Source organism: Orcinus orca, chromosome X (assembly GCF_937001465.1).
Source record: "Orcinus orca chromosome X, mOrcOrc1.1, whole genome shotgun sequence".
Lineage (NCBI taxonomy): Eukaryota > Metazoa > Chordata > Mammalia > Artiodactyla > Delphinidae > Orcinus > Orcinus orca.
This window is the reverse complement of record NC_064580.1, coordinates 47,673,689-47,701,119: the sequence shown is the minus strand read 5'-3', so window position 1 is coordinate 47,701,119 and position 27,431 is coordinate 47,673,689. Positions and strand designations below refer to the sequence as shown.

At 41.8% G+C, this 27,431-nt stretch overlaps 2 protein-coding genes across 8 annotated transcripts in view; both read left to right on the top strand.

The window, feature by feature from the left end:
* The window catches only part of PHF8 (PHD finger protein 8), a 99,516-nt gene extending 82,333 nt beyond the window's left edge, over positions 1–17,183 (top strand). For 3 of the 5 annotated variants that reach the window (XM_033414827.2, XM_004284767.4, XM_004284766.4), the window contains 3 exons: positions 9,473–9,582; positions 13,280–13,616; positions 14,567–17,183. In XM_033414827.2, the coding sequence (XP_033270718.1) occupies positions 9,473–9,582; positions 13,280–13,616; positions 14,567–14,655 (536 nt within the window). In that variant the 3' untranslated portion in view covers positions 14,656–17,183. Of the gene's footprint in view, positions 1–9,472; positions 9,583–10,343; positions 11,336–13,279; positions 13,617–14,566 lie in introns of those variants that run through there. The other 2 variants (XM_033414828.2, XM_049704590.1) reach the window with 2 other exon arrangements.
* FAM120C (family with sequence similarity 120C) overlaps positions 1–27,431 on the top strand; it is a 330,565-nt gene that overhangs the window by 241,575 nt on the left and 61,559 nt on the right. Inside the window, exon 12 of one of the 3 annotated variants that reach the window (XR_007474743.1) lies at positions 2,131–2,203. The exons of the other annotated variants lie outside the window; for them this stretch is intronic. The gene's annotated coding sequence lies outside the window, so the exon portion shown is untranslated. Of the gene's footprint in view, positions 1–2,130; positions 2,204–27,431 lie in introns of those variants that run through there. 3 annotated transcript variants of the gene reach the window in all.

Sequence of the window (27,431 nt, the reverse complement as noted above, 5' to 3'; positions counted from 1 at the left end):
CTTGTAGTAATCTCTCATGATCTTTTGTATTTCTGCAGTGTCAGTTGTTACTTCTCCTTTTTCATTTCTAGTTCTATTGATTTGAGTCTTCTCCCTTTTTTTCTTGATGAGTCTGGCTAATGGTTTATTTATTTTGTTTATCTTCTCAAAGAACCAGGTTTTAGTTTTATTGATCTTTGCTATCGTTTCCTTCTTTTCTTTTTCATTTATTTCTGATCTGATCTTTATGATTTCTTTCCTTCTGCTAACTTTGGGGTTTTTTTGTTCTTCTTTTGCTAATTGCTTTGGGTGCAAGGTTAGGTTGTTTATTTGAGACGTTTCTTTTTTCTTAAGGTAGGATTGTATTGCTATAAACTTCCCTCTTAGAACTGCTTTTGCTGCATCCCATAGGTTTTGCTTCATCCTGTCTCCCTTGTCATTTGTTTCTACGTATTTTTTTATTTCCTCTTTGATTTCTTCAGTGATCACTTCATTATTAATTAGCTTATTGTTTAGCCTCCATGTGTTTGTATTTTTTACAGAACTTTTCCTGTAATTGATATCTAGTCTCATAGCATTGTGGTTGGAAGAGATACTTGATACAATTTCAATTTTCTTAAATTTACCAAGGCTTGATTTGTGACCCAAGATATGATCTATCCTGGAGAATGTTCCATGTGCACTTGAGAATGCTCTGTTGTTTTGGGATGGAATGTCCTATAAATATCAATTAAGTCCATCTTGTTTCATGTATCATTTCAAGCTTGTGTTTCCTTATTTTTTTTCATTTTGGATGATCTGTCCATTGGTGAAATTGGGGTATTAAAGTCCCCTACTATGAATGTGTTACTGTTGATTTCCCCTTTGATGGCTGTTAGTACTTGCCTTATGTATTGAGGTGCTCCCATGTTGGGTGTATAAATATTTACAATTGTTATATCTTCTTGGATCAATCCCTTGATCATTATGTAGTGTCCTTCTTTGTCTCTTCTAATAGTCTTTATTTTAAAGTCAGTTTTGTCTGATATGAGAATTGCTACTCCAGCTTTGTTTTGGTTTCCATTTGCGTGGAATATCTTTTTCCATCCCCTTACTTTCAATCTGTATGTGTCTCTAGGTCTGAAGTGGGTCTCTTGTAGACAGCATATATATGGGTCTTGTTTTTGTATCCATTCAGCCAGTCTGTGTCTTTTGGTGGGAGCATTTAGTCCATTTACATTTATGGTGATTATCGATATGTATGTTCCTATTCCCATTTTCTTAATTCTTTTGGGTTCGTTATTATAGGTCTTTTTCTTCTGTTGTGTTTCTTGTCTAGAGAAGTTCCTTTAGCATTTGTTGTAAAGCTGTTTTGGTGGTGCTGAACTCTCTCAGCTTTTGCTTGTCCATAAAGAGTTTAATTTCTCCATCAAATCTGAATGAGATCCTTGCTGGGTAGAGTAATCTTCGTTGCAGGTTTTTCTCCTTCATCACTTTCAGTATGTCCTGCCACTCGCTTCTGGCTTGCAGAGTTTCTACTGAGAGATCAGCTGCTAACCTTATGGCGATTGCCTTGTGTGTTATTTGTTGTTTTTCCCTTGCTGCTTTTAATATGCTTTCTTTGTATTTAATTTTTGACAGTGTGATTAATATGTGTCTTGGCATATTTCTCCTTGGATTTATCCTGTATGGGACTCTCTGTGCTTCCTGGACTTGATTAACTATTTCCTTTCCCATATTAGGGAAGTTTTCAACTATAATCTCTTCAAATATTTTCTCAGTCCCTTTCTTTTTCTCTTCTTCTTCTGGAACCCCTGTAATTCGAATGTTGGTGCGTTTAATGTTGTCCCAGTGGTCTCTGAGACTGTCCTCAGTTCTTTTCATTCTTTTTTCTTTATTCTGCTCTGCATTAGTTATTTCCCCTATTTTATCTTCCAGGTCACTTATCCGTTCTTCTGCCTCAGTTATTCTGCTATTGATCCCATCTAGAGTCTTTTTCATTTCATTTATTGTGTTGTTCATCATTGTTTGTTTCATCTTTATTTCTTCTAGGTCCTTGTTAAATGTTTCTTGCATTTTGTCTATTCTATTTCTAAGATTTTGGTTCATCTTTACTATCATTATTGTGAATTCTTTTTCAGGTAGACTGCCTATTTCCTCTTCATTTGTTAGGTCTGGTGGGTTTTTATCTTGCTCCTTCATCTGCCGTGTGTTTTTCTGTCTTCTCATTTTGCTTATCTTACTGTGTTTGGGGTCTCCTTTTTGCAGGCTGCAGGTTCGTAGTTCCCGTTGTTTTTGTTGTCTGTCCCCAGTGGCTAAGGTTGGTTCAGTGGGTTGTGTAGGCTTCCTGGTGGAGGGTACTAGTGCCTGTGTTCTGGTGGATGAGGCTGGATCTTGTCTCTCTAGTGGGCAGGTCCACGTCTGGTGGTGTGTTTTGAGGTGTCTGTGGACTTATTATGATTTTAGGCAGCCTCTCTGCTACTGGGTGGGGTTGTGTTCCTGTTTTGCTAGTTGTGTGGCATAGGTTGTTCAGCACTGTAGCTTGCTGGTCATTGAGTGAGGCTGGGTGCTGGTGTTGAGATGGAGATCTCTGGGAGATTTTCACCATTTGATATTATGTGGAGCTGGGAGATCTCTTGTTGACCAATGTCCTGAAGTTGGCTCTCCCACCTCAGAGGCACAGCACTGACTCCTGGCTGCAGCACCAAGAGCCTTTCATCTACACGGCTCCTCAATTTGGGATGATTCGTTGTCTATTCATGTATTCCGCGTCTGCAGGGTACATCAAGTTGATTGTGGAGGTTTAATCTGCTGCTTCTGAGCCTTTTGGGAGGTTTGAGGTCTTCTGCCAGCATTCAGTAGGTGTTCTGTAGGAGTTGCTCCATGTGTAGATGTGTTTCTGGTGTATCTGTGGGTAGGAAGGTGATCTCTGCGTCTTACTCTTCCACCATCTTCCCCTCTTTCTCCCCAACATTCTTTATTTTAGAGTCTATTTTATCTGACATGAGTATTGCTACTCCAGCTTTGTTTTGATTTCCATTTGCATGGAATATCTTTTTCCATCTCCACACTTTCGTCTGAATGTGTCCCTAGGTCTGAAGTGGGTCTCTTGTAGACAGCATATGTATGGGTCTTGCTTTTGGATCCATTCAGCAAGCCTGTGTCTTTTGGTTGGAGCATTTAATCCATTCCCGTTTAAGGTAATTATCGATATGTATGTTCCTATGACCATTTTCTTAATTGTTTTGGGGTTGTTTTCATAGGTCGTTTTCTTCTCTTGTGTTTCCCACTTAGAGAAGTTTCTTTAGCATTTGTTGTAGAACTGGTTTGGTGGTGCTAATTCTCTTTGCTTTTGCTTGTCTGTAAAGCTTTTGATTTCTCCATCGAATCTGAATGAGATCCCTGCCAGGTAGGGTAGTCTTGGTTGTAGGTTCTTCCCTTTCATCACTTTAAGTATATCATGCCACTCCCTTCTGGCTTGTAGAGTTTGTGCTGAGAAAGAAGCTGTTAACCTTTTGGGAGTTCCCTTGTATGTTATTTGTCATTTTCCCTTGCTGCTTTTAATAATTTTTCTTTGTCTTTGAGTTTTGCCAGTTTGATTACTATGTGTCTCAGCATGTTTCTCCTTGTGTTTATCCTGTATGGGACTCGCTGTGCCTCTTGGACTTGCGTGGCTTTTTCCTTTCCCATGTTAGGGAAGTTTTCGACTATAATCTCTTCAAATATTTTCTCTGGTCCTTTCTCTCTCTCTTCTCCTTCTGGTACCCCTATAATGCAAATGTTGTTGCATTTAATGTTGTCCCAGAAGTCTCTTAGGCTATCTTCATTTCTTTTCATTCTTTTTTCTTTATTCTGTTCCACAGCAGTGAATTCCACTGTTCTGTCTTCCAGGTCATTTATCCATTCTTCTGCCTCACTTATTCTGCTATTGATTCCTTCTAGTGTAGTTTTCATTTCAGTTATTGTGTTGTTCATCTCTGTTTTTTCTTTAATTCTTCTAGGTCTTTGTTAAACATTTCTCTTTTTTTTTTTTTTTTTGTTGCGCTACACGGGCCTCTCACTGTTGTAGCCTCTCCCTTTGTGGAGCACAGGCTCCGGACGCGCAAGCTCAGCGGACATGGCTCACAGGCCCAGCCACTCCGTGGCACTTGGGGTCCACCCGGACCGGGGCACGAACCCGTGCCCCCGCATCGGCAGGCAGACTCTCACCCACTGTGCCACCAGGGAAGCCCTGTTAAACATTTCTTGTGTCTTCTTGATCTTTGCCTCCATTCTTTTCCCGAGGTCCTGGATCATCTTCCCTATCATTATTCTGAATTCTTTTTCTGCAAGGTTGCCTATCTCCATTTCATTTGCTTGTTTTTCTTGGGTTTTATCTTGTTCCTTCATCTGGTACATAGCCCTCTGCCTTTTCATCTTGTGTATCTTTCTGTGAATGTGGTTTTTTTCCCACAAGCTGCAGGATTGTAGTTCTTCTTGCTTCTGCTGTCTCACTTCTCTGGGGTTTTTTTTTATTCTTTTTTTTTTAGAATGATTAGTTATTATTATTTTAAACAAATTTTTGGCTGCACTGAGCGGCATGCAGAGCTTCCCCGACCAGGGATCCAACCGACACCCCTGCCGTGGAAGCATGGAGTCTTAACCAGTGGACCACCAGGGAAGTCCTGTTTTTGTTTATTTAGGTATATCCTGATTTCTCCTTTTTTGAAGGATAGTTCTGCTGGATGTAGAATTCTTGGTTGACAGTGATTTTCTTTAAGCACTTTGAATATGTCATCCTACTGCTTTTTTTCCTCCATGGTTTCTGATGATCAGTAAACTGTCAATCTTTTATGTTATGAGTCACTTCTGTTTTGCTGACTTCAAGGTCCTCTCTTTGTCTTTGGTTTTGGTTATGATATGTAGTCTCTGAGTTTATCTGACATATAGTTTGTTGAACTTATTGGATATGTAGATTAATTTTTTATCAAATTTGGAAAAGTTTCAGGCATTATTTCTTTAAATAGTCTTTCCACCCCTTTTTCTCTCTCCTTTTGGGCCTCCCATATGCATATGTTGGCAAATTTGATCCATCCCACAGGTCCCTTTGGCTCTGCTCATTTTCCTCATTCTTTTTTCTTTCTGTTCGTTAGACTGGATAATCTCAATTGACCTTTCTTGAAGGTCACTAAGTCTTCCTTCTGCCTACTCAAATCTGCTGTTGAAACCCTCTAGTGAAATTTTCATTTCCGTTACTTTTCAACTCGAAAATATCTATTTGATTCCTTTTTATGGTTTCTGTCTGTTTATTGGTATTCTTTATTTGGTGAAACGTCATTCTCATACTCTCATTTAGTTTTTTAGACATGATCTCTATCTCTTTGAACATGTTTGAAATAGGTGGTATAAAGTCCTTGTCTAGTAGGTCCAACTTTGTTCAGGTAGTCAGGGAGAGTTTTTATCCATTACTTTTTTCCTGTGTGTGGCTACCCTTTCCTGTTTCTTTGCATATCTTCTAATGTTTTTTGAAAACTGAACATTTAAAATAATGTGGCAACTCTGGAAATCAGATACTTCACTCCCCAGGGTTTGTTTTGTTGCTGCTTGTTGTTATTTGTTTATTTACAGAATTTGTTCAGAAAAGTCACTAAAGTAGAAGTTTCTACTCAGTTAGCTTAGTGGTCAGCTAATGATTGGACAGAGATTTCCTTAAATGCCTAGAACCAGTAAATCTCCCAGTGCTTGACAAGGGGCTCTATGTGCATGTTGGGACATACCTTCAGCACTCAGGCAGGCAATTTACAACTGTGCCTTAGCCTTCACTTCCTGCTTTGCAGCGCCTCAAAGTCAGCCAGAGGTGAGTGCCTGGTATTTCTCAAGTCTTTCCTGATCATGCACACAGCCCCTATGCATGCATATGGTCTTTTAGATTCCCAGAAATATGTGAGAGCTTTTCTAATCCCCAGTGGATACCTCATTCCTCAACTTTTCCTTTTCAGCTTTTGGGTTGGTCTTTTGTTTGCCACAACTGTTATCCATCACCTTAAGCATCTGTGACATTAAGCGCTTGCCTTTAAATATTTTTGATAAATGCTCCCCAGGGAGCACTAGGCTTTGGAAGAAAGCTCCAGCTCCTTTCTGTTCCCTACATCACTGGCAATGTGGCCTGTTTTTTTTCAAGGCTATCACTGAGCTGGGGAGAAGTGGATGGGTCTAGGGCAAGTTAAAATGCCACAAAGCTCACTGCTTTTACTGAGATTCAGCGCTTTTTCTTAAATAAATGCTCTCCAGGTAGCTGTAAACCTTTGGTTAATTTCCAGAGTTCTGAAAAATTTTATTATGACAGTTTTTGCCAGTTTTTTCATTGTTTTAATTCAGAAGTGACGTTTTAGAAGTCCTTCACTTTGCCTTTTTTGTGGATTTCATCCATCATGACATACTAAATATTAGTTCAGTATGCATCTCTATGAAAATGACTTTTTCTTTCATAACCATAGTTCCATCATTTGACACCTAAGTAACATTTACTTCCTAATATCATTTAATACCAAATCCTTATTCAAATTTCCTCCAGTTGTACCAAAAATAGCTTTTATAATTTGCTTATTTAAACCAGGATCTATTCAAGGACTACACATTTCATTTGGTTATTATAATCTCTTAATCTCATTCACTATTTAAAATTTTTTATTATGAGAATTTTCAAACATCCATAAATGTAGGAGAGTACACAAACACCCATATTCTCAATACTTAGATCCTACAGTTGTAATATTTTTCTGTATTTGCTTCATTATCTGTATCTGTCTGTCTATAGTTTTTACTGAGCTACTTCAAAGTACTTTACAAAGCTACTGCAAAGTAATACTTCAGTATCTCCTAAGAATAAGAATGTCCTCCTACATAACCACACTAACTTTGTTATACTTAACAGTTAATAATTCCCTGAGATCTTCTAATAAACCATTCTATGATCAGATTTTCTCAACTGTCCCTACAAAATGTCTTACATAGTTTTTTTTCCCCCCTAAATCCAGATCTAATCAAGGAGGTTAATTTTTTTCAGATTAAAACAACATGCTTATGTATTATACAGGTCAGGAATTTAGAAAGGACACAATGGGGACAACTTGTCTCTACTCCATGATGTCTGGGGCCTCAGCTGGGATAATTTGAAGGCTGGATGGCCAAGAGTTTGAATCATCTGAAGTCTCATTAACTCACATGTCTGGGGCCTGGGCTGGGTGGACTCAAAGACTAGAAGTACCAAGCAGAGTGCCAACATGTGACCTCTCCATGTGACTAGCTTCCTCACTGCCTGATGGCCTCAAGGCAATCAGACTTCTTATGTGGTTGCTCAGGGCTCTAAGTGTGAGTGTTCCAGGAAGCAGTGCAGAAACTAAAGTTGCCTTTTCTGACCTAGCCTCAGAAGTCATGCAGTGTCACTTCTGTCACATTCTATAGGCTACAAATGATCCTGCTTAGGTTCAACAGGAGGGAACATAGACCCCACCTATTAATAGGAAAAATGTCAAAGAATTTGGGGCCATGTTTTAAAGCCACCACACACACAAAACTATGGAGAACGATATAAAATATACCCAAGAATCCATGACTGAAAATTGTGCGTTAACATTTTTGCTAGATTTGCTTCAGATCACTTTTTAAACAAGTAAAATATCAATATCACCTTTAAAGAAAGGACTTCAACCTCCTGAATTGCCTGTTCTAAAATCTGCATACTGCTTATACAGAAAGTCTCCTTTATAGCAATAACAATAGCTAACCAACCAAGGAATCTTTAAATCTAGGTCAGATACCACCACCACCTCTTTTTTTCCTGTAACATTGACTTTTTTCATTAATTAAAAAGAGTAAAATCCCATACACTCACCAATGAGAATCAACAGTTGTAAAGATTTTGCCATATTTGATTCATCTATAACTTTCTTCTTTTTTTAAAAACTGTCTAAAGCAAATCCCAGATAGTGTCATTCCCTCCCCACCCCACCATGTACTTCAGTATGCATCTCTAAAGTATACATTTTCTCACATAACCACTGTCCTGTCATCATACATAACAAAATTAATAATAATTTGATAATTCCTTGATGTTATCTAATACTAAGTCCATAATCAAATTTCCTTAATTGTCTAACAAAAAAAGGCATTTTCATAGTGGATTTGTTTAAATCAGGATCTGAACAGGGTCCATATGGCATTTGGCTATCATGTTTTTTGAATATCTCTTAATCTAGAGAAATCCTTTTTTGTTTGATGCTGTTGATTTGTTATAAAAACTAGTATAATTGTCCTTTAGCACATCCCACCTTCTAGATTTGTTTGTTTGCTTCTTTGTGACATTGTGTTTTTAAAGAAACCAGGCCAGTTATCTTATAGGATGACTGTTTGCCCTCGGTGTCATTTAACTTTTTTTTTTTTATTTCTGTTTCCTAAAAACTGGAAGTAATATGAACTGCTTACTTGATGTTAGGTCTTGGCAAAACTACTTCCCAGGTAATGCTGTAGATTTCCTATTGAATTGCATTAGGAGGTGCATGAAGTTGGCCATCTTTCTGTTAGTGACAATAAGGGGTGATCTCCTGATCTCATCATTGTAAGGTTAGTTTTTTTTTTTCTCAAGACTAGCAAGTCATCTGTGAGATAATACTTTGGTACTGTGTGAATATCCAATTCCCCAGAATCAGTTATTTCATTAGGGCTTACAAACGTGTGATTTTCTAATTTTGTCATTCCTTTTACATTTATTAGCTGGCATTCGTCTGTAAAGAACAGCTTTCCCTCATCATCTGGGGCTGTTTGGTTATCCTGAAATACACTTCCTATGTAAAATGTGGGATGAGTAACTTTTTTGATTCAAGATTGTTAAGGCATTATATAAAAAGGTTATACAAGAAGGTGATCTTCTTTAGGAACTCATAGCCTGGTTATTAGATAGATTAACACACATCAGCATTAGGGAATGAGACAGGATAGTATGTGCTATGTATTAAGTGACTTGTACCTAAGTTCAGGGGAGGGGAGAGTTCAGTGTGAGCCAAAGAGGTCCTAGCCGTTTTGCACAGAAGATTGATTTCAGCTTACTTTTGAATAATGGACAGGTTTTAAAGAGGTGGAAAAAAGGGAAGAGGGTACTCCAGGCAGTGTAGATGATGAGGATGAAGGCACAGGGAGAGAGGATGAGCTGTACATGTTCTGGAGGTGTAATAAGGAAGCCATTCTGTCTGGAGAAGCTGAGGATATGGGAATGGAAATAAGGTTGGGGAGGTAGGTAGGGAGTAGAACATGGACAACTTTACATGCCAATTCAGGGAAATTAACTTTTATCTTTTAATCAGTGTGTGCTTTATGTACCTTGGGCATTTGTGAATTAGCTTTTTACCCAATGGGAAGCAAAATCTGGCTTTGTAAAAAGCTCGAAGCAGGAAAACCAATGAGACCACCTTTGGGGGGCTCAGAGGTAGGGAATATGATTGTCATTCAGATAAATGTCTTCATTCTGTTCCTTCTGCAGCCCGTGTGACCCCAACTCTACCAAAGCAGGACCGTCCTGTGCGTGAGGGGACTCGGGTAGCTTCCATTGAGACAGGCTTGGCTGCAGCAGCTGCAAAGTTGGCCCAGCAGGTAAGTGCTGACACTCAGGCAATGGCCCTGCCACTGATTCCAGTTTGATTTGGAGCCTCAAAACTCAGACCTCCAGGCTGACAGGATCTTACCATTGTCTCATTGGGAAGTGGGTAACTTGTGATCTTTATCCATGGCAGTATCCCAGCTCCCTCCTATATCCTACATATACCAACTCAGTGACAAGCTACTTCCACAGAGCACACCGTTGAAATGATTTAGGATGAAAGAAAATAGGGGGCCAGAGAAAAGCCCTTGAAAATATCACTTGCCTTTCTGGGTGTGTGAAAACCTCTCAGATGGGAAGGACCAAGTCTGTCCTTGGGTGAGAGCTCTTGTCTTCAGATGAAGCTCCAAGGAGGTGACTCAGTTGAGTACACTCAGTTTCTCAGTCTCTCATCTGTATCGGAATTTGGTTTTTTCGGAGAGAGGCTTTTCTTGTCCTCTGTACCAAATACTTTGCCTGATCTTCACCCCATGCTTCCCAAGAAAACTTCACCCACTAATTTTTGTCCTAGAATCAAGTTAACTTCCTAGCATGTTATAGTTTTCAAAGTTCTTAAATGTGCTTGGCAACCCTGAGAGCAGTTGGAAGTGAATCTTGTGGTTCTCTCCTTATCAGTATCCCCTTAGATCCTCATGCCACATCCTATAGCTTAGAGCATTTATTGAGCATCTGCTTTATGTTAGGTGCTTCCATGTGTCTCATGTAATCTGCTCAATAACCCTTTTCAATAGGTAATATTTTCATCATTTTACAGGTGAAGAAAATGAGGCTCTCTTTAAGTGACTAGTCCAGGATAATACAGCCAGTAAATGGAGGAGACAAGATTCAAACTCATATCCTCTAACTTCAGATTTCATGTTACTTGCTATTAAAATAAAGTGAAATAGTTAAATGTTTATATAATTCAGTAATTACATCCTATTTAAATAAAATTTAATAGAATGATGTTTTTCATATGATGTTCTGTGGAGTTCCAGAGTTTAGAAATGTTTTGGAGGCTATTGATGGAAGCCAGCAGAGACCAACCAGTACAGGCGGCCATTCTTTGTCCAGAACTTTTCTCTATTATGTATATCCTAGTGCCATGTAAGATGTAATTTGTAAAAAAAGGAAGTTTGACTGCTTTAAATGAACAAATTAATTAAAGGTTTGAAAACTACTCTTAGTGCCTTCTGTGGAGCTCACTTCTGTGGAGTTGATCAGAGATGACCTCAAAGAAGAGATTTGAAATTGGGAAGGGTTTTGCAGGCTAAGCTTTTGGAGGGGAAAGGGAGGCATTCCAGGAGAAGGGGATTCCTTGGTAAGCACACAAGGCCCTCTTGATTTGCCCTCTGGTTACCTCTCCTCCCTGACCTTGTGTCAACCCTTCATGCATGCCCTTTACACCACTCATACTATTGCATTACGGTACTCATTGTTCATTCAATGTATCAGACTGTCTCATGCCTCTGTGCCTTTGCACAAACCGTTCCCTCTGCCCATTGGGAATCATGCCCTCTCAGATGCCTTTACCTAACACCCCTTCACACCATCCACCACCAGTTTATTTCAGTGGCCTTCTGTGCTTCCATAGCATTCTCATGGTACTTACAATCATAAGTGTACTTTTCTTTGTACCTTATTAAACTGTAAGGGCCTCAAGGGTGAAGACATATCTAATTTGACTTGGTATCCCTACTATGTTAAGCATGTGTTTAGTCATTGTTGGTTGAGTGAATGAATGAATGAATAAAAGAATGAACAGATCTTTTTGGATTGGAGGCTTCTTGTTGGGGAATGGAGTAAGATAAATAGAGGTTAAAAAATGAATTCTGGAGCCAGCCTGCCTGAGTTCAAATCTTCTCCCTCCCACTTGAGCAAGTTACTTAATTTCTCTGTGCCTCAGTTTCCTCATAGACTCTGTCTGAGGATTAGATGAGGTAATATATGTAAAAGCTCTGAGAACAGCACTTGCCACACGGTAAGTACTGTAGACACATTAGCTTTTCATCATTATCACTACAGGTTGGCTAGGTATAAGTGGCCAGACGATGGATGACCATAAATGTCAGGCCAGGGAGTCTGAACTTGGGTGGGGACTTGCTGATGGCCTTTTGAGATAAGGTGAAAGTGGCCCTGTCATAAGATAGTCTAGTCTTCTGTGGGGGGGATCTGGATGATGTATATGAAAGGGAGATTGGCAACAAAGGTAGAAAATTTTAAACTATGTGATCTAGGTATGAAGAGATAATTTCTGGATTCAGATGAGAGAAATGGGGGCAGAAATGCAGTTCTTGGTATGGATGGAGTAACAAGTATTTTGGCTGATAAAAGAGACTCTGAAGACAGATGGCTTGGGTCTGAATCGCAGCTTGGCCACTTACTGTTCCTATAACCTTAGGAAAGTGACTTAACCTCTCTGTGCCAGTTTCTTCTCATAAATATGGAATTATAATTCTTTTTTTCTCATGCTTCATAGGAGTATTAAATGAGTTAAATTATAGAACAGTGCCTGGCATATATTACTAATATTATTATTCTCGTCCCACAAAAATTCCTAAGGTAGCCACAGCCTGTCAGATCTTCCGAAGGCAGGAGTAGGCCTGTGTTGCCAAGAGAAGGCAAAGAAATGTAATCACTGAGTTGGTCTCTGTGGCTGTGTAGCATTTCAGAAGGTGAAGTCGTTCACATGCTCTCAGCACCACCTTTCCAGGTTCTCAGGGGTCCAGGTGCCCACTATAAAGGTACCCACTACACAGTGGATAGTATATTCATAGAGCAATGGATGGATGAAATCCAAGATATTGTGAGAAGTGACACAACTCCTTATTCATCCCTCCCATCCAAAACTGAGATTTTAAGATCCAGTGACCTGGAAGACTGTCCTCTATTAAAAGACAAGATCAGCAAGAAGAAGAGAAACCATTGTAAGAGATGAAAATAGAATAATAGTTTCTCATTTGTTGAGTACCTACTATGTGCTATGTGTTTTATGTCATTATTTAATCTTTCCAGCAGCCCTGAAAACCAGCTATTGTTTTGCCCATTTTACAGATGAGGCAATTGAATTTCAGAAAGGTTAGTAACTTGACCAAGGTCATCCAACTTAGGGAGCACAAGCCTAGATTTGAACCCAAGTTTATCTCATTCCAAAGCTGCTACTCTTTCACTCGCAGATGTCCCATTTTGAGAATTGTGCAGGGTGAGTGTTCACATAGACCTAGTTGAATCCTGAACCCAACAACTGTTCAGCTGTGAGGCTTTGGGCTCATGTTTCTTAATATCCCTGTACCTCAGTTTTCTCATCTGTAAACTGAGGGATTTTCCTTCTCAGGGCTGTTCTAAGGAGTAAATGAGGTCAAACATATAAAGTGCCTCAGCTGCTGGTGTAAATTTAGCTATTATTATTAGTCATGTCCATGGTTCACCTCATAAGTGGCAATTCTAGGACCAAAACCCAAGTCTCTGAACTCATTTACCCTTCTGTTGCCACTGTACTGGTTAGTAGCAGTGTTGACTTAAGAATGGTTGATACCAAAGGACCTGAGGTATTGGAAGGCCTGTGTGTTGTGTGTACATATATCCAGGCTAAGCTTGGAGTAGGGGCAGGTTGTAGAACCACACTGACCACCGTCTAGATTCCTTTCTGGGAAATTTTCTTCTCTTTTCTTCACTCCTAAATTCTCCCCTCCCATTTGGCTTGTGTTTCAGGAGCTACAGAAGGCCCAAAAGAAGAAATATATCAAGAAGAAGCCTTTGTTGAAGGAGGTAGAACAGCCTCGCCCTCAAGAGCCTAATCTCAGCGTGGCAGTACCAGGCCCAACTCTGGCCACTACACCCCAACTTCTCACCTCCTCCTCACCCCTGCCTCCCCCTGAGCCTAAACAAGAGGCCCTCTCAGGAAGTCTTGCTGACCATGAGTATACTGCTCGTCCCAACGCCTTTGGCATGGCCCAGGCAAACCGCAGCACCACACCCATGGCCCCTGGTGTCTTCTTGACCCAGCGGCGCCCTTCAGTTGGCTCCCAGAGCAATCAAACAGGACCAGGTATGACTGCCATATGGTTGTAGAACTGAGAAGGATCTTAGAGTCACTGGCTTCAAACCCTTAAGCATTCTGGTAAATGAGAACACCTGGGAGGGACAGTGATGGGCAACCTAAGATACTTGGACTTGACCTCATAGGCCATGAAGAGACATTGACTAGTGTTAAGCAGAGACAAACCCAGATGTGGGTTTGGGAAGATCCTTCCGGTAGGCCAGAGTGGAGGGTGGGTTGAAGGTGGGAAGTCTAGGAAGGAGGCACATACACAAGTCCAGGCTGCAGTGAAGAGAGGCTAGGGCTCTGGCAGAGGGAATGAAGGAGGGGATAAATTGATCAAATATGGAGGAGGTCACATGGGACACGTGATTGATGTGGTGATGTGGTGATGAGGTGATTTGATGTGGGGAAAGAGGAAGCGGGGAGGGCTCAAGCCCTCCTTTTCCTCACTTTGGCTCTGAAAGCCCAGTCCCTAGAGTACGCAGCTCAAGGGTGATGAGATTGGTGCGGCATTGGGATGATGAGGATGGGGTTTCTAATGAAACAAGGCCCTGGGAGTGGCAACTTCAGGGACACTGAGCTATAATCACTAACCAGGCACTTGTTCAATCCTGGTGGGCAGGATAAGAAGATGGAGAGGCACAATCACCTTGCAGAAGTTAGGAAGGAAAATGATTGGGACCAAAGAAATCAGTGGGGAAAAGTAACCAGACAGAGTAACCAGGGAGTCTGTAGCCACTGCAGGAGGTCATAGGAGGAAGAGCCAAAGCATGTGGTGTTGGATTGGAGTAGTTAAGGAGGGCCTCTTGGCCCAAGATGGTCCTGGAGCCAGGCATAAGGATGGGGAGACTGTGGGCAGAGGAACAGAGGAGGGGGGTGGCCCAAGGACAGTTGGTGCTGGAGCTGCTGCTGGCACCCTTGCCATACCCTTTGCTTACCTCTCCCTTCCCCCACAGGAAAGCGTCCCAAAAAGGGCCTGGCTACAGCAAAGCAGAGACTCGGCCGTATCCTGAAAATCCACAGAAATGGCAAACTGCTTCTGTGATCCCCTTTGTGTCCTACCCCTCACCCCTTCACCCCCACTGCCTTCTCCGTTGTCAATTCTCGGGGCACTCCTGGATCCTGCCTGCCCCGGACAAGGTGCTGAGGCGCATTGTCCTGCTTTCTTGGAACTGACCAAAGGCACGGACTCTCCCATGGGCCCCTTCACCTACTCCCTCAACTCCCTTCCCCACTTCCACTGGAGCATCCTGCCTGCCTTTTGCATATCTCTGAGTAGCCAGTAAATGGGAGAGGTTTCCAGCTGACTAGAGCCCTCTTTTCTGCTGCCCCAATCCATTTCCCTTTCACCAGCTTTGTCTGCCCTTTACTGTCATCCCCACTTAAAGCTGGAAAGCAGGACGAGGAGAGGCATGAGGAGAGCCTGGGCCCCTCGGTATTTCCCTGGTCATGAAGTGGGAGGCCCAGTGCTCAACACTTTCTGTGGCTCCATCCCTGTCTCCAGAAGCCTGCCCACCTCTGCCCATTCTCCTGCCTCCTCTTAGCCCAATGGATGTGTCCCACTCAAGACTCGTTCCTGGGAGAAGGCTCTGGCCTCTGCCCCCTCTTGCCAAATGCTTCATGGAAATAAAGAGGAGGGCCCAGAGTCTTCTTGCTGCGCCACCGTGGGCCATTTCCAGAGTGGCCTAGAAAGGCCATGGGCTGACTTCATTCATCCTCGGGAGGAAGAGAGATTCCTGTCACTTCTCAAGGTGGGGAGAGGACCAACACCCAAGACTTTGACCGAGACTTTGTAGCCCATTGGAGGAAACTACTTTTGGGTGGCTACAGACGAAGCCACCTCTCCCAGGGTGAGCTTCAGGGATTTGCCTAGAGTTTGAGGTCCTGCAGAACATTATCCACATAGCTTTGGCTGGGCCCCAGGATGCAAAAACCATCTCCCAAATGCCTTGAAAGCATCTGCCACTGAAGCAGATAGCCCTTGCTCTACGGCCTGATCCCTTCACCCGTACCACAGAGCACAGCCTGGACCTTCTGGAGAGGATGTGGCAGGACAGCTCACCCCAGGTTCTCCATCAGGAGCCTCCCTGCTTCTCTCCCCACCTTGAGGTCTTGGTCTGAAGAAGACTTCAGAACTCACATCTTCACTCCTGGACCTTTACACTCCCAGATGTCAGGTGGACGCTCAAGCAGAGTGCTGATGTGGGGGGAGCCCGAGCCTAGGAGCGGAGATGCCCACCTGTAAAGGAGCAGATCATCTGAACCTCCCACCCCCTCTTCCCTTTGTGAATGTTTCTATTGTCCAGACAGTGCCCACCCCCTCCCTCACCCTCCCCCAGCTCCCTCCACCTCCCACCTGTCTTGCCTCCCTGGTGACCTGGACTGGATGGAGAATGTCTCCCTCTCTCCATTTCGGCACTGCCCAAGTGGAGTGCTTCATTGTCTTCTACCCCCCACTTTAACTTCACCTCAGTTTTCTCAGTGCTTCTGGGGAACTTAACAGCTACTGTGCAGGCCACAGGGAATATGTGAGGCTTCCCTGGTTGTCTTCGTGTCTCCAGTTTGTCTTTCTTTTCTCCACAGCCCATCTACTCTCCTTCCTTGGAATCAGGGGTCCCTTAGCCCCATTTCCTTTTCCTATCTTGGGGGCCCCAGGGGCCAAGCAGTCCTCCATCTATTCACACCAAAGGCAAAAAAGCCTGGCTACCTCCCCCTTAGCACGTGAGGTTCCCACTCCCCTTCCCTCTGTTTCTGCCCAGCTTTGCTTTTCTTGGGGATTTCAAAGCAACAGAGGGTAGTGAGGGGAGGGAAGGAGGGCAGCCTGTGTCCCTGTGTAGGCAACTGCCTGACTAGGCCCTGACTGCTGTAACCAAGACCAGGACCCCAGCCCTTCTGCCCATTAACACCCCCCTCCCCTTGATCCTTCAAAGGCAGCTAATTGCTAGCATATCCCCCCTGGTTCCAGGCCTCTTTCCCTTCTGTTTCTTTGTTAAAAGTTTTGTGGAGCTGAAACCCAACCTCCATTTGACTGGGTTTCTGTTTAATTTAGTTGGGCTCTCAGAGCTGGCTGTTTGTTGTTTTGTGTTTTAAATGAAAAGCAAGTTTACCCTCAGATTTACGCTTTTCCAAAGAGGCTAGTGTGCTTTTTTTTTTTTTTAAATGTTTCAGGTTCTAAGTGAAGTGAGTTGGGGAGGGGTTGGGAGTGGTTGTAACCAAGGTTTAGAACATGATGAGAGAGTTACCTCTGGTCTCCAATCCCCAGCACAGAGCTGGGGCTTGGATAGGGGGCAGGGAGAGAGGATTTCTATTCACCTTTAATATATTTTTACAAAAAAGCAATTTAAAAACAAGCCCACCGCTTCTGTACATGTCTAAATATATTTTTAGAAGTGGGTAGGATTGTGAATTTCTGATGCAGGGCCTTTTTATAAACAGGTTAGAATAGCATCATACAGACTTCTCTGTTGGTTTTTTTTCCCCTGTTTTTTTCTTATGTTGTGTTACTAATGTAATTTATATATATTTTTTAGATCCTCCCTTTCCTATAGAGATAAAAGTGATTTATCTTGGCAATTGCTTTGCTCAGCATTCTTTTTCTTTTTGGTGGTGGTGGGAGTGGTGGGGTGTTGGGGTCCAGGAGTACTGCCTTCTCTTTACATTCTGTCTCTCTCATCAACTCACCTCTTCCCTAGTGCACAGCCTTATGCCTGAGGTGGGGAGGGGACAGGATCCCTGCCCTCACAAGAGACACAGTTCACACACCAAAAACAGTCAAAAGTATAGTGAGCAGAAAAGAAGGGGGTGCAACAATTCAAAGGGGCCTGACAAGTTTGTTGGGAAGGCTTTCCATGGCTTCCATGGGCAGTTTTTACTGACTATACCTGTATCCTCTCTCTGTGAATGTGAAGTTGTGGGGTTTTATTTTTTCTTCCCCTTCTCTCTCTCTCTCTCTGACATGTTTCTCCAAGCTGAACTTGATTACTGTGTTTAGGGCCAGTGCAAGGGATATAATTATTAGAGCTAGCATATCATGCTCATTTCCTTGTGCCAGATACTGCTCTTAGTGTTCTATGTATATTGATTCATCATCACCAGTATCCTCATGCTACTGATGAGGAAACAGGCAAAGGAAACTTCCGGCATCACACATCATACGTTGTGGAGCCAACCTGGTTCCACAGTCTGTGTTCTTATTACTCTGTTCTAGCACCTCTCACTGATAACCACTACCATTTAAGTGCCTCTTCTGTGCCAGGCGTTGGGCTAGGGATTTTACCTAGGATATGTCATTTAATTCTCACTGACAACCCCAGGAGATAGTTACTAGCCCTATTTTACAGTGAAGGAGACTGAAGCTTGCCACTGGCCTTCCACAACAGGATCTCCCTGATGCCAAAATTCATGTTCTTTCCTCTCATCATGTTAGAAAAATTTCAGCAGCTCAATGACCCAACAGAAGTTTATTGAGCACTTGTGTGCAAGACGTAGCATTGAGAGTTGTGTCCTGAGGAGAGCCCTTGGGGTGATGTCAGAAGCCTCAGTTCCAAATTTACCACCACCTGGACTCTGTGACCGACAGCAGGCTGCTTACTGTCTGAGGGTCACTGTAAAAGAAGTTTGAACCCAATCAGGATTTCTTCATCCTGGAGATTTTGCTTCTGTAGGCTCTGGGGTGAGGCTGGCTGGGTTTGGCACCTACCGGCTAAATGACCTCCTCCAGCTCTCCCAATGTGAATCTTGGTATTGGGCAGGATTTGGATAGAGAAGGTTCTTGTCTGGGGCATGGGGGAACTGTGTCTCCTGGTAGAGAGGCAACAGGGAAGAGAGGAGGGATTTTAGAGTCCTTGCAGGAATGGTGGGCTGGGTTCTCTCTGTCACCAACTCCCACCCCACCCTTTCCAGTAAGGGGCCAAAGCATTGTCACCAGCCTCAGGTTAGAGGAGAAGCTAGAGTCTTGGTCACCTTACTCATTTATGCAGGAGGTACCAGCAGATGAGAGGCTTCTGTCTAACAAATGGAAGGAGAACAAGAACACCCAACTTCAGTCTTCTCTCTTTTCAATATGGAGTGGGAAAGTGCATAGGACTTGTCACTAAGAGCCTGCCTTCTCAATGATTAACCAAGTAATTTGGGGGAGATTGCTTGTCTTGATACAGATGGAATGATCTCACCTATGGAGCCCTCTAATGCATGGTCACTCCTAAACTTTCTGGATGCTGTTAATTCCCATACTGAATCCTCTAGCCCTGACCTGTCCTGAGTACACATCACACACACTTCTGCTTGCCTGTATTGTGTTCCCTGCCTCAAGTACACAGGCTCCTCCCTTTCCATCAGGACCCAGTTCACACCCAGTTGACTGAAATGGCACTTGTCTCCAGTAAGCTGAGTGGAGGAGAAGAGCACCATATGGTACAATGTGATGATAGAGACAAGCACAGGATGCTGGTCAGGGAATCTGTCCCAGGGAAGCTGGGAGTTCAGACAAGGCTTCCTGTCAGGGGTGGTGTTTGAGCTGAAGGATGAAAATTAATTAGCCAGTCAGGCAGAGAACAGTGGGAAGAGTATTCCAAACAAAGGCAATAGCATGAATAAAAACAGAAGTGGAGGCAAAAAGAAAAATCCATGTGCATATAGAGGACAGGCAATTTAGTATAACTGCAGCTGTAACTTTCATCTGGGGGAACATATGCAGAGTCTCCAAGAAGGAATGTATAGTTTGAGAAGGCATATGATCCAAATTGATTAGTTTTTAGGCACAATATTTATTTTAAAACCTCAGATAATGGAGGATATGTAATTTGATGTTTGTCAAAAGACATAGCTGTATCCCATGAATGACAGAGAATCATTAAAGGGGTTTAAGCAGAAAATGGCATGATCCAACTTGCTTTTTAAAAAGATCCCCTTGCCAGTCATAGGAGTGGATTAGGAGGGAGAGAGATGAAGATAGGGAGATGAGTGAGGAAGTTACTGAAAGAGGGATGGGGAGGGCACCATCTTATCTTCTAATGCCCCATCAAATGCCACTTCCCTAAGGAAGTCTTCACCCAACTCTGCAGTCGATTCTGACCTTTTCTTGACTTCTACATCTCATAAAGGGTGGATATTCCAGGCCATTTTCAGGAGGCATAACCATGGAGTCAGCCACTTATACAACCCAAGTGATAGAAGTTGCACCCCTCTATCCCCATTTTCAGCTTTTTAACTCTCAAGAAAGCTCTCCTTTCCTATAGGACCACAACATAATGCCAGCACTCACCAATGAATGTGATAAGAGAGATACAATACCCATTTTATATTTTCCTTGTCAGGAGTCCAGCAAGCCTCCATCACATTCCATTCCATTCTATCATACAGAGCCTTTCAGGGTTATCTCCCCAAAATCCTCTCTTCATCATCTCTTCCTGCATAAAAACATCCATGGCTTCCCACTGCTTATTACACCTTCTGGGTTTCAAGGCTTTTCAAACCTGGCCCAACCTGGAGACAATGGGCTGTGGTGGAAGGAGGATGTACCTGGGAGCTGAGAAAACCAATGACTCGATTCCAACTCTGCCACCTATGGGATTTTGAGCTGGCTACTTCATGTTTCCTTGACTCAGTTTAATCATCTATAACATGAAGATACAATTCCTACCTCATAGTATTGTTGGGAGGAATTATATCAGTGTCATTAAAGAACTTAATTCTATGACGAGCACTCAGGTCATTGGTAAATCTAGTTTAATTTTCACCTGTTAAAATTTGCCCAACAAGGCCTATAATCTTATAAAGATTACAGAGAAAGTAAGCCTTTAAAGGAATCAGAATATTTCAACCTGGGGTGGGAAATCAAGTTGGCTTCATGAGGAACATGTTTGAAGGACATAGAAAGATAGCTGAGTCAATAGGTGTGGTGAGCCTTACACTCTGTAGAGGAAATACAACTAAATCTATGACACAAAGTTGCTGGAAGGTGCCAGAGTATCATCCATGCCAGTTCAATATCATTAGTTCAGTTCTACAATGGTTTATCAAAGCTTATTTTGTGTCAGGCCCTGTGCATGCCTTTGGAGGACTTAATCCTAAGGAACATGTGGTTTAGTACACAGACATGGAAACCCAAGTACAGCAATACTAGGGTAAATACTGTTACAAATAAGTATAGGGTGCTATGGGAGCATGAAGGAAGGAGACCAAACCCAGTATGAGGAGCAGGAAAGTCTTCTAGGAAGAAACAACACCTGAGTTGACTATTGAAGGGCAATTCACCAGGCAAGGGAAGGCAGAAGGATGAGTTGGAATAGAGCATTACAAGCAAAAGGAACAGCATAAGCAAAAGTAGAAAATCAAAGCAGCCTGGTTTGTGGGTGGAACTACAAGACTTTGAGTTGAGTTGGTGTACTGGGGTGAGATGGCAAATGTTGGGAGATGAAGCTGAAGAGGTTGGCAGGAACGCAATCATGAAGGTCTGATTTATGTTTCAGAACGTTCTTTCTGGCGATCCTTGGGGTGGGGAGAGACAAAAGCGGGTTAGTGTGGAGGCCAGTGTGAGGGTGGTTGCAAGATTCCAATTAAGATGCAGTGAGGTCTAAACCAGGGCAGTGACTATGAAGATACTAGAGATGTTAACCCACACCTCCCTTTTTTATTTCCCTGATATTTTACTATGAACATTTTCAAGAATTCAGAAAATCAAAGTAATTATACAGTGAATACCCATATATTTACCATCTAGATTCTACATCAGTGTTTTACTACACTTGCTTTGTCAAATATATCTATCTATTCATCTATCAACCCATCTTATTTTTTATGCATTTCAAAATTTGATACCTGTAACCCATTCTCTTAAACACTTCTGCATGCATGCCATAAACTAGAGTTCAATATATGTTTGTGATTCTTTTTTAGCTAAAATATTCACACAATGAATACAACTTTCACATACTTTAAGAGTATAATTTCATGTTTTCATAAATGTATATACCTGTGTAACCCACACCCCTATCAAGACACAGAACATTACCATCCATCCAGAAAGTTCCCAGATGTCTCTTCCCAATCACAGCCCTTCTTCCTGCCACAGTAGGCCTTGAGTTTGAAAGGGTAGGATTTGAAAATAGATGATCCAGGAGGAGAGTCTGGGTGGCTTCCCTTTTCAGCAAAGTCATGAAGGCAGGTAGCCATGGGGTATACACAAGCATTAGTAAACAAGCTTGGATGGATGGATGCCTTTCAACCTCCCTCCTCTACCCCTCCTGAGCCTCATCTTTATGGGTCAATTCATGAAATGGTGAGGCAGAGAGGAATTGAGTCAAGGGACTGCCGGGCCCTCAGGAACTAACAATCTTGTGGGGGAGACAGAGAGAAACACGGTCATAATACCATGTGACAGATGTTGAATGTTGCATTGTACCAGGGTCAGTGCTATAACAGAGGAAAGAGTGGAAAGTGAGATAAAACAACACAGAAGTTCCACAAGGGTTTGGGGTGTGTGTGGGTGGGGGGAAGGAGGAGAGATAAAGCGAGTGGCTCAGACTCTTGGGAGGGACTGGAGGAGCTCAAAGGAAAAAGGGAGGAAGAGCATTTAGGAGCCATGAAAATGTACCTGGAGGTGAAAGGACTTAAATCTTGAATGATGTTGACTTTGATTATATGTGTGGTAGACACAAAGATATTTTAAGTTGCAAGTAACAGAAAATGCAAGTCAAGCATGGGACATTGGCTTATGTAATTGAAAAGCCTAAAAGTATGTGGATTTTAGGCACAGTTTAATCAGAGCTTTCGTATGTGTTAGCTTTGTCTTCAGGATATTTCTTCATGGTTAAAAGATGGCTTCACACAACAGCAAAAGAAAACATCAAAACAAAACGAAAAGACAACCTACGGAATGGGAGAAAATATTTGCAAATGATATGACAGATAAGGGCTTAATCTCCAAAATATACAAACAGCTCATACAACTCAAGAGCAACAACAAAACCAAACAACTAGGGACTTCCCTGGTGGCACAGTGGTTAAGAATCCGCCTGCCAAGGCAGGGACATGGGTTCGAGCCCTGGTCCAGGAAGATCCCACATGATGTGGGGCAACTAAGCCCATGTGCCACAACTACTGAGCCTGCACTCTACAGCCCATGAGCCACAGCTACTGAGCCCACGTGCCACAACTACTGAAGCCCACACACCTAGAGCCTGTGCTCTGCAACAAGAGGAGCCACCGCAATAAGAAGCCTGTGCACCACAATGAAGAGTAGCCCCTACTTGCTGCAACTAGAGAAAGCCCACATGCAGCAACAAAGACCCAACATAGCCAAAAATAAAATTAAAAACAACAACAACAAAAAACAACCCAATTGAGAAATGGGCAGAAGAATTTAATAGACATTTCTCCAAAGAAGACATACAGATGGCCAGTATGCACATGAAAATATGCTCAACATTACTAACTATTAGAGAAATAGAGAAATCAAGACTACAATGAGATACCACCTCACACCGGTCAGAATGGCCATCATTAAAATGTCTAAAAATCACAAATGCTGGAGAAGGTGTGGAGAAAAGGAAACCCTCCTACACTGTTGTTGGGAATGTAAGTTGGTGCAGCCACTATGGAGAACAGTATGGATGTTCCTTAAAAAGCTAAAAAGAGGGTTACCATATGACCCAGCAATCCCAGTCCTGGGCATATACCCAGACAAAACTATAATTCAAAAAGATACATACACCCCTATGTTCATAGCAGCACTATTCACAGTAGCCAAGACATGGAAACAACCTAAATGTCCATTGACAGATGAATGGATAAAGAAGATGTGGTACATATATACAAAAAAGAATGAAATAATGCCATTTGCAGCAACATGGATGGACCTAGAGATTATCATACTAAGTAAGTGAGAAAGAGAAAGACAAATACCATATGATATCACTTATATGTAGAATCTAAAATATGGCACAAATGAACCTATCTACAAAACAGAAACAGACTCACAGGGCTTCCCTGGTGGCACAGTGGTTAAGAATCTGCCTGCCAATGCAGGAGACACCGGTTCAAGCCCTGGTCCGGGAAGATCCCACATGCTGTGGAGCAACTGAGCCCGTGCGCCACGACTATTGAGCCATTCCATTGCTCTAGAGCCCTCAAGCCACAACTACTGAGCCTGCGTGCCACAACTACTGAAGCCCACATGCCTAAAGCCCATGCTCTGCAACTAGAGAAAGCCCATGCACAGTGATGAAGACCCAATGCAGCCAAAAATAAATAAATAAATGTATTTAAAAATACCCCCCCACCCACAGACTCACAGACATAGAGAACTTGTGGTTGCCAAGGGGGAGTGAGGTAGGGGAGGGAAGAACTGGGAGTTTGGGATTAATTAAAAAAAAACAGATGGCTGCACACAACACAGTGCTTCCACTTGTGCTCATTTGTCATCTTATACATTCTCTTTGGTGAAGTGCCTGTTGAAGTCTTTTGATTTTTTTTATTGGGTTGTTTGTTTTCTTGCTATTGAGCTTTGAGAGCTTTTTATATATGTAGGATACAAATTCTTTGTTGGATATGTGATTTGCAAATATTTTCTCCCAGTCTGTAGCTTGTCTTTTTATTCTCTTATCAGTATCTTTTGCTGAGCAAGTGTTTAATTTTGATAAATTCCAATTTTATTTATTTTATGGATCATCATGTTTAAGAGTTATTTGACTAACCCTAGGTCATGAAATTTTTCTCCTATGTTAACCTTCTAAAAGTTTTGTGTTTTACATTTAGATCTATGATCCATTTTGAGATACTTTTTGTATACTGTAAGAGGTTTCGGTCAAGGTTCTTTTTCTGCCCATAAGGTGTTCAATTGTACCAACATCACTTGTTGAAAAAAGTGTCTCTGTTGAATTGCTTTTGTCCCTTTGTCAAAAATCAGGTAGCCGTACTTGTGTGGGTCTATTTCTGTCATGTCTAGTCTGTCCCATTAATCTTAGGCTTCTATACTTCCACCAATACCACACTGTTTTGATTGTAGCTATATAGTAACACTTAATATCAAATAGAGTTATTCCTCCCACTCCATTCTTCTTTTTCAAAATGGTTGAGCTATTCTAGGGCCTGTGCCTTTTCATATAAATTTTAGAATAAGCTTTTCTGTGCCTACACATACCTTGCTGGTATTTTGAAAGAAATTGCATTGAATCTATAGACCAATTTGGAGAGAACTGACATGTTGAGGGGTTTTTAATATTTTTAGATTTTTATATAATTTTAAATTGAAGTATAATAAGTATAATATACATAAATAGAAGGGCACAAATTCAAAATGTACAGATTAAGGAATTGTCATAAAGTGAACACATCCCTGTAATCATTACCCAGTTCAAGAAATATAATGAGTAGCACCCAGGAGATTGTGTCTTAACACAAAAGAGATAAGAGATGAGCTCTTGAGATGAAGAGTCCCTTAAAGAGCTATACCCTCAAGGAAAAGGATGAGAAAATAGCCTTCCTACTGGCATAAGGACACAATGAGGCAGCTTGTCTGTCTTGACTCGGGCTTTGGATGGGGGACAACTTTTTCTTAACTGTGTAACTGAGCTTCACATGTGTTTGTGGTTCAAGCCCATACTACTTACATGGGCTGAGAACCTACAACTTGTAAAATTAACAGAAAACCTGATCTCTCTGGGGGATCTGACAAAAGCAAACACCAAACCTCAGTATGAACATGCTTGCAAGCCAGGCTGAACAGGAATTTCATAGATAAAACCCAGTTGAATGTGAACAAAATAATCCACAATAAGCAATGGTCATCAAACAACAAACAGTAGGATTAAACCTTTATGAACTTCAGATAATTGAAGAATCTAAGAGTTAATTATGTTAGATTTGATTAAGAACATAAAAGAAGAAATAAAAAACATAAAAGAACAAAGCACTATTTTTAAAAAGAGGCAGATTTGAAAAAAGAACTAAAGCTGACTTCTAGAAATGAAAAATGCAGTAATTGAAAATTAAAACTCAGTGAATGAGTTAAACAGATTAGATACTGTTGAAGAGATCATTTAATTGGAACACAGATCTTCGGAAATTACTCAGCAGATAGCAACATAGAGTTAAAGAGAGAAAAAAGAGGCTAGGATATATGGAGGACAGAATGAGAAGGTCTTACAAAGGAGTAATTGGAGTTGCAGAAGGAATAAATAGGTGGGAAAGAGGGGAAAGGTAATATACAACTGCCAACTCAACATTTTCACTTGGAAATATATCCAAAATGTAACGCCTGATCTTCCCTCCTCAAAACTGTTTCTCTCCTGGTCTCCCTCATATTAGTAGATGGCAACTTCATCCTTTCAGTTTCTTAAGCCAAAAACCTTAGGGAGTCCTTGATTCACCTCTTTCACACCCCATATCCAAGCTGTAGGCAAATCCCATTGGCTTTCCTTCAAAGTATTTCCAAAATCTGACCACTTTTCACCATCTCCACTGCTACCACCTTGGCCAGAACCATCATCATTTCTCACCTGGAAAATTACAATAGCCTCCTAACCCATCTCGCTGTTTCCTCCATTGCTTCTCTATAATCTAATTCCAACATGGTATCAAGGGAGATCTTTTTAAAAATATAAGTCAGAGACTTCCACTTGAGGGAAGATGGAGAAGACATACTTTTCTCTGTTCCATCCACTAAATACAACTTGGGTATTACATATAAACAAACACAAGACTTTGAAAGGCAGAGAGAAGGCAAATCAGCTGAGGGCATTGGCACCTGAGAAACAGCACAGTGATAAGTTCCTTGGTTTGTTTGTGTTTTGTTTTGTTTTGCCTCATACATCCAGACTGGATACTGGAGAAGCTGGCAATCCGCAAACACCAACAGATGCAGACAGAAAAAGATCCAAGAAAAGCCTGCTTTCTCTAGCTAAAGGATCCATAAAGGGGTAACCTAGAAACAGAGAAAACCTTTAGACGATGACCATTTTACTCCAGCCAAGCGCAGAAAAACTGTGGCTCCACCCCTACCCTCACTAACAAAGACTGAGTGAAGAGCCTAGACTCTTTGTGGGCTGTGATGAGAAACTGCAACCTTCAACATGGTGGTGTCAGAGAAAGCCAAGTGGAGAACATGGATTTCCACTCCCACCTAGCAGTAATGTTGTGGCACCCTAATTTCCCTTATCAGGGTCTTCTCAGAAGAGGCCAGCTCCAACAAAAGATTTAACTAAGGTCCAGAGTCTCATAACAATACCCAAGTGTCCAGGTTTCAATAAAAAAAAGCACTTGTACTAAGAACCAGGAAAAGATCTCAAATTGAATAAGAAAAGACAATCAACAGATGCTAACAGCAAGATGAAATAGATGATAAGATCTTCTGACAAGTGTAAAAGAACCATTATAAAAATGCTTAACAAGCAATTGTAAACCCACTTGAAATAAATGAAAAAGAAAATTCTCAGCAAAGCAATAGAAGATATAAAGAAGAACAAAATGAAAATTTTAGAACTAAAATCTTAAATAACTAAAATTAAAAACTCAATAGAGGGAGTTCCCTGGTGGCCTAGTGGTTAGGATTCCGGGCTTTCACTGCTGTGGCCTGGGTTCAATCGCTGGTCAGGGAACTGAGATCCCACAAGCCATGCAGTGCCAAAAAACCCAAACCAAAACAAACAAAAAACTCAGTGGATGGGTTCAACAGCAGAGAAGACAAATGAGAAAATAATCAGAGAAGTTGAAGATAGAAAAATAGAAATGACCCAGTCTGACCACAGCTCCTGGAACTGATAGGTGACTTCAGCAAGGCTACAGGATACAAGATCAACATACAAAAAAATCAACTGTATTTCT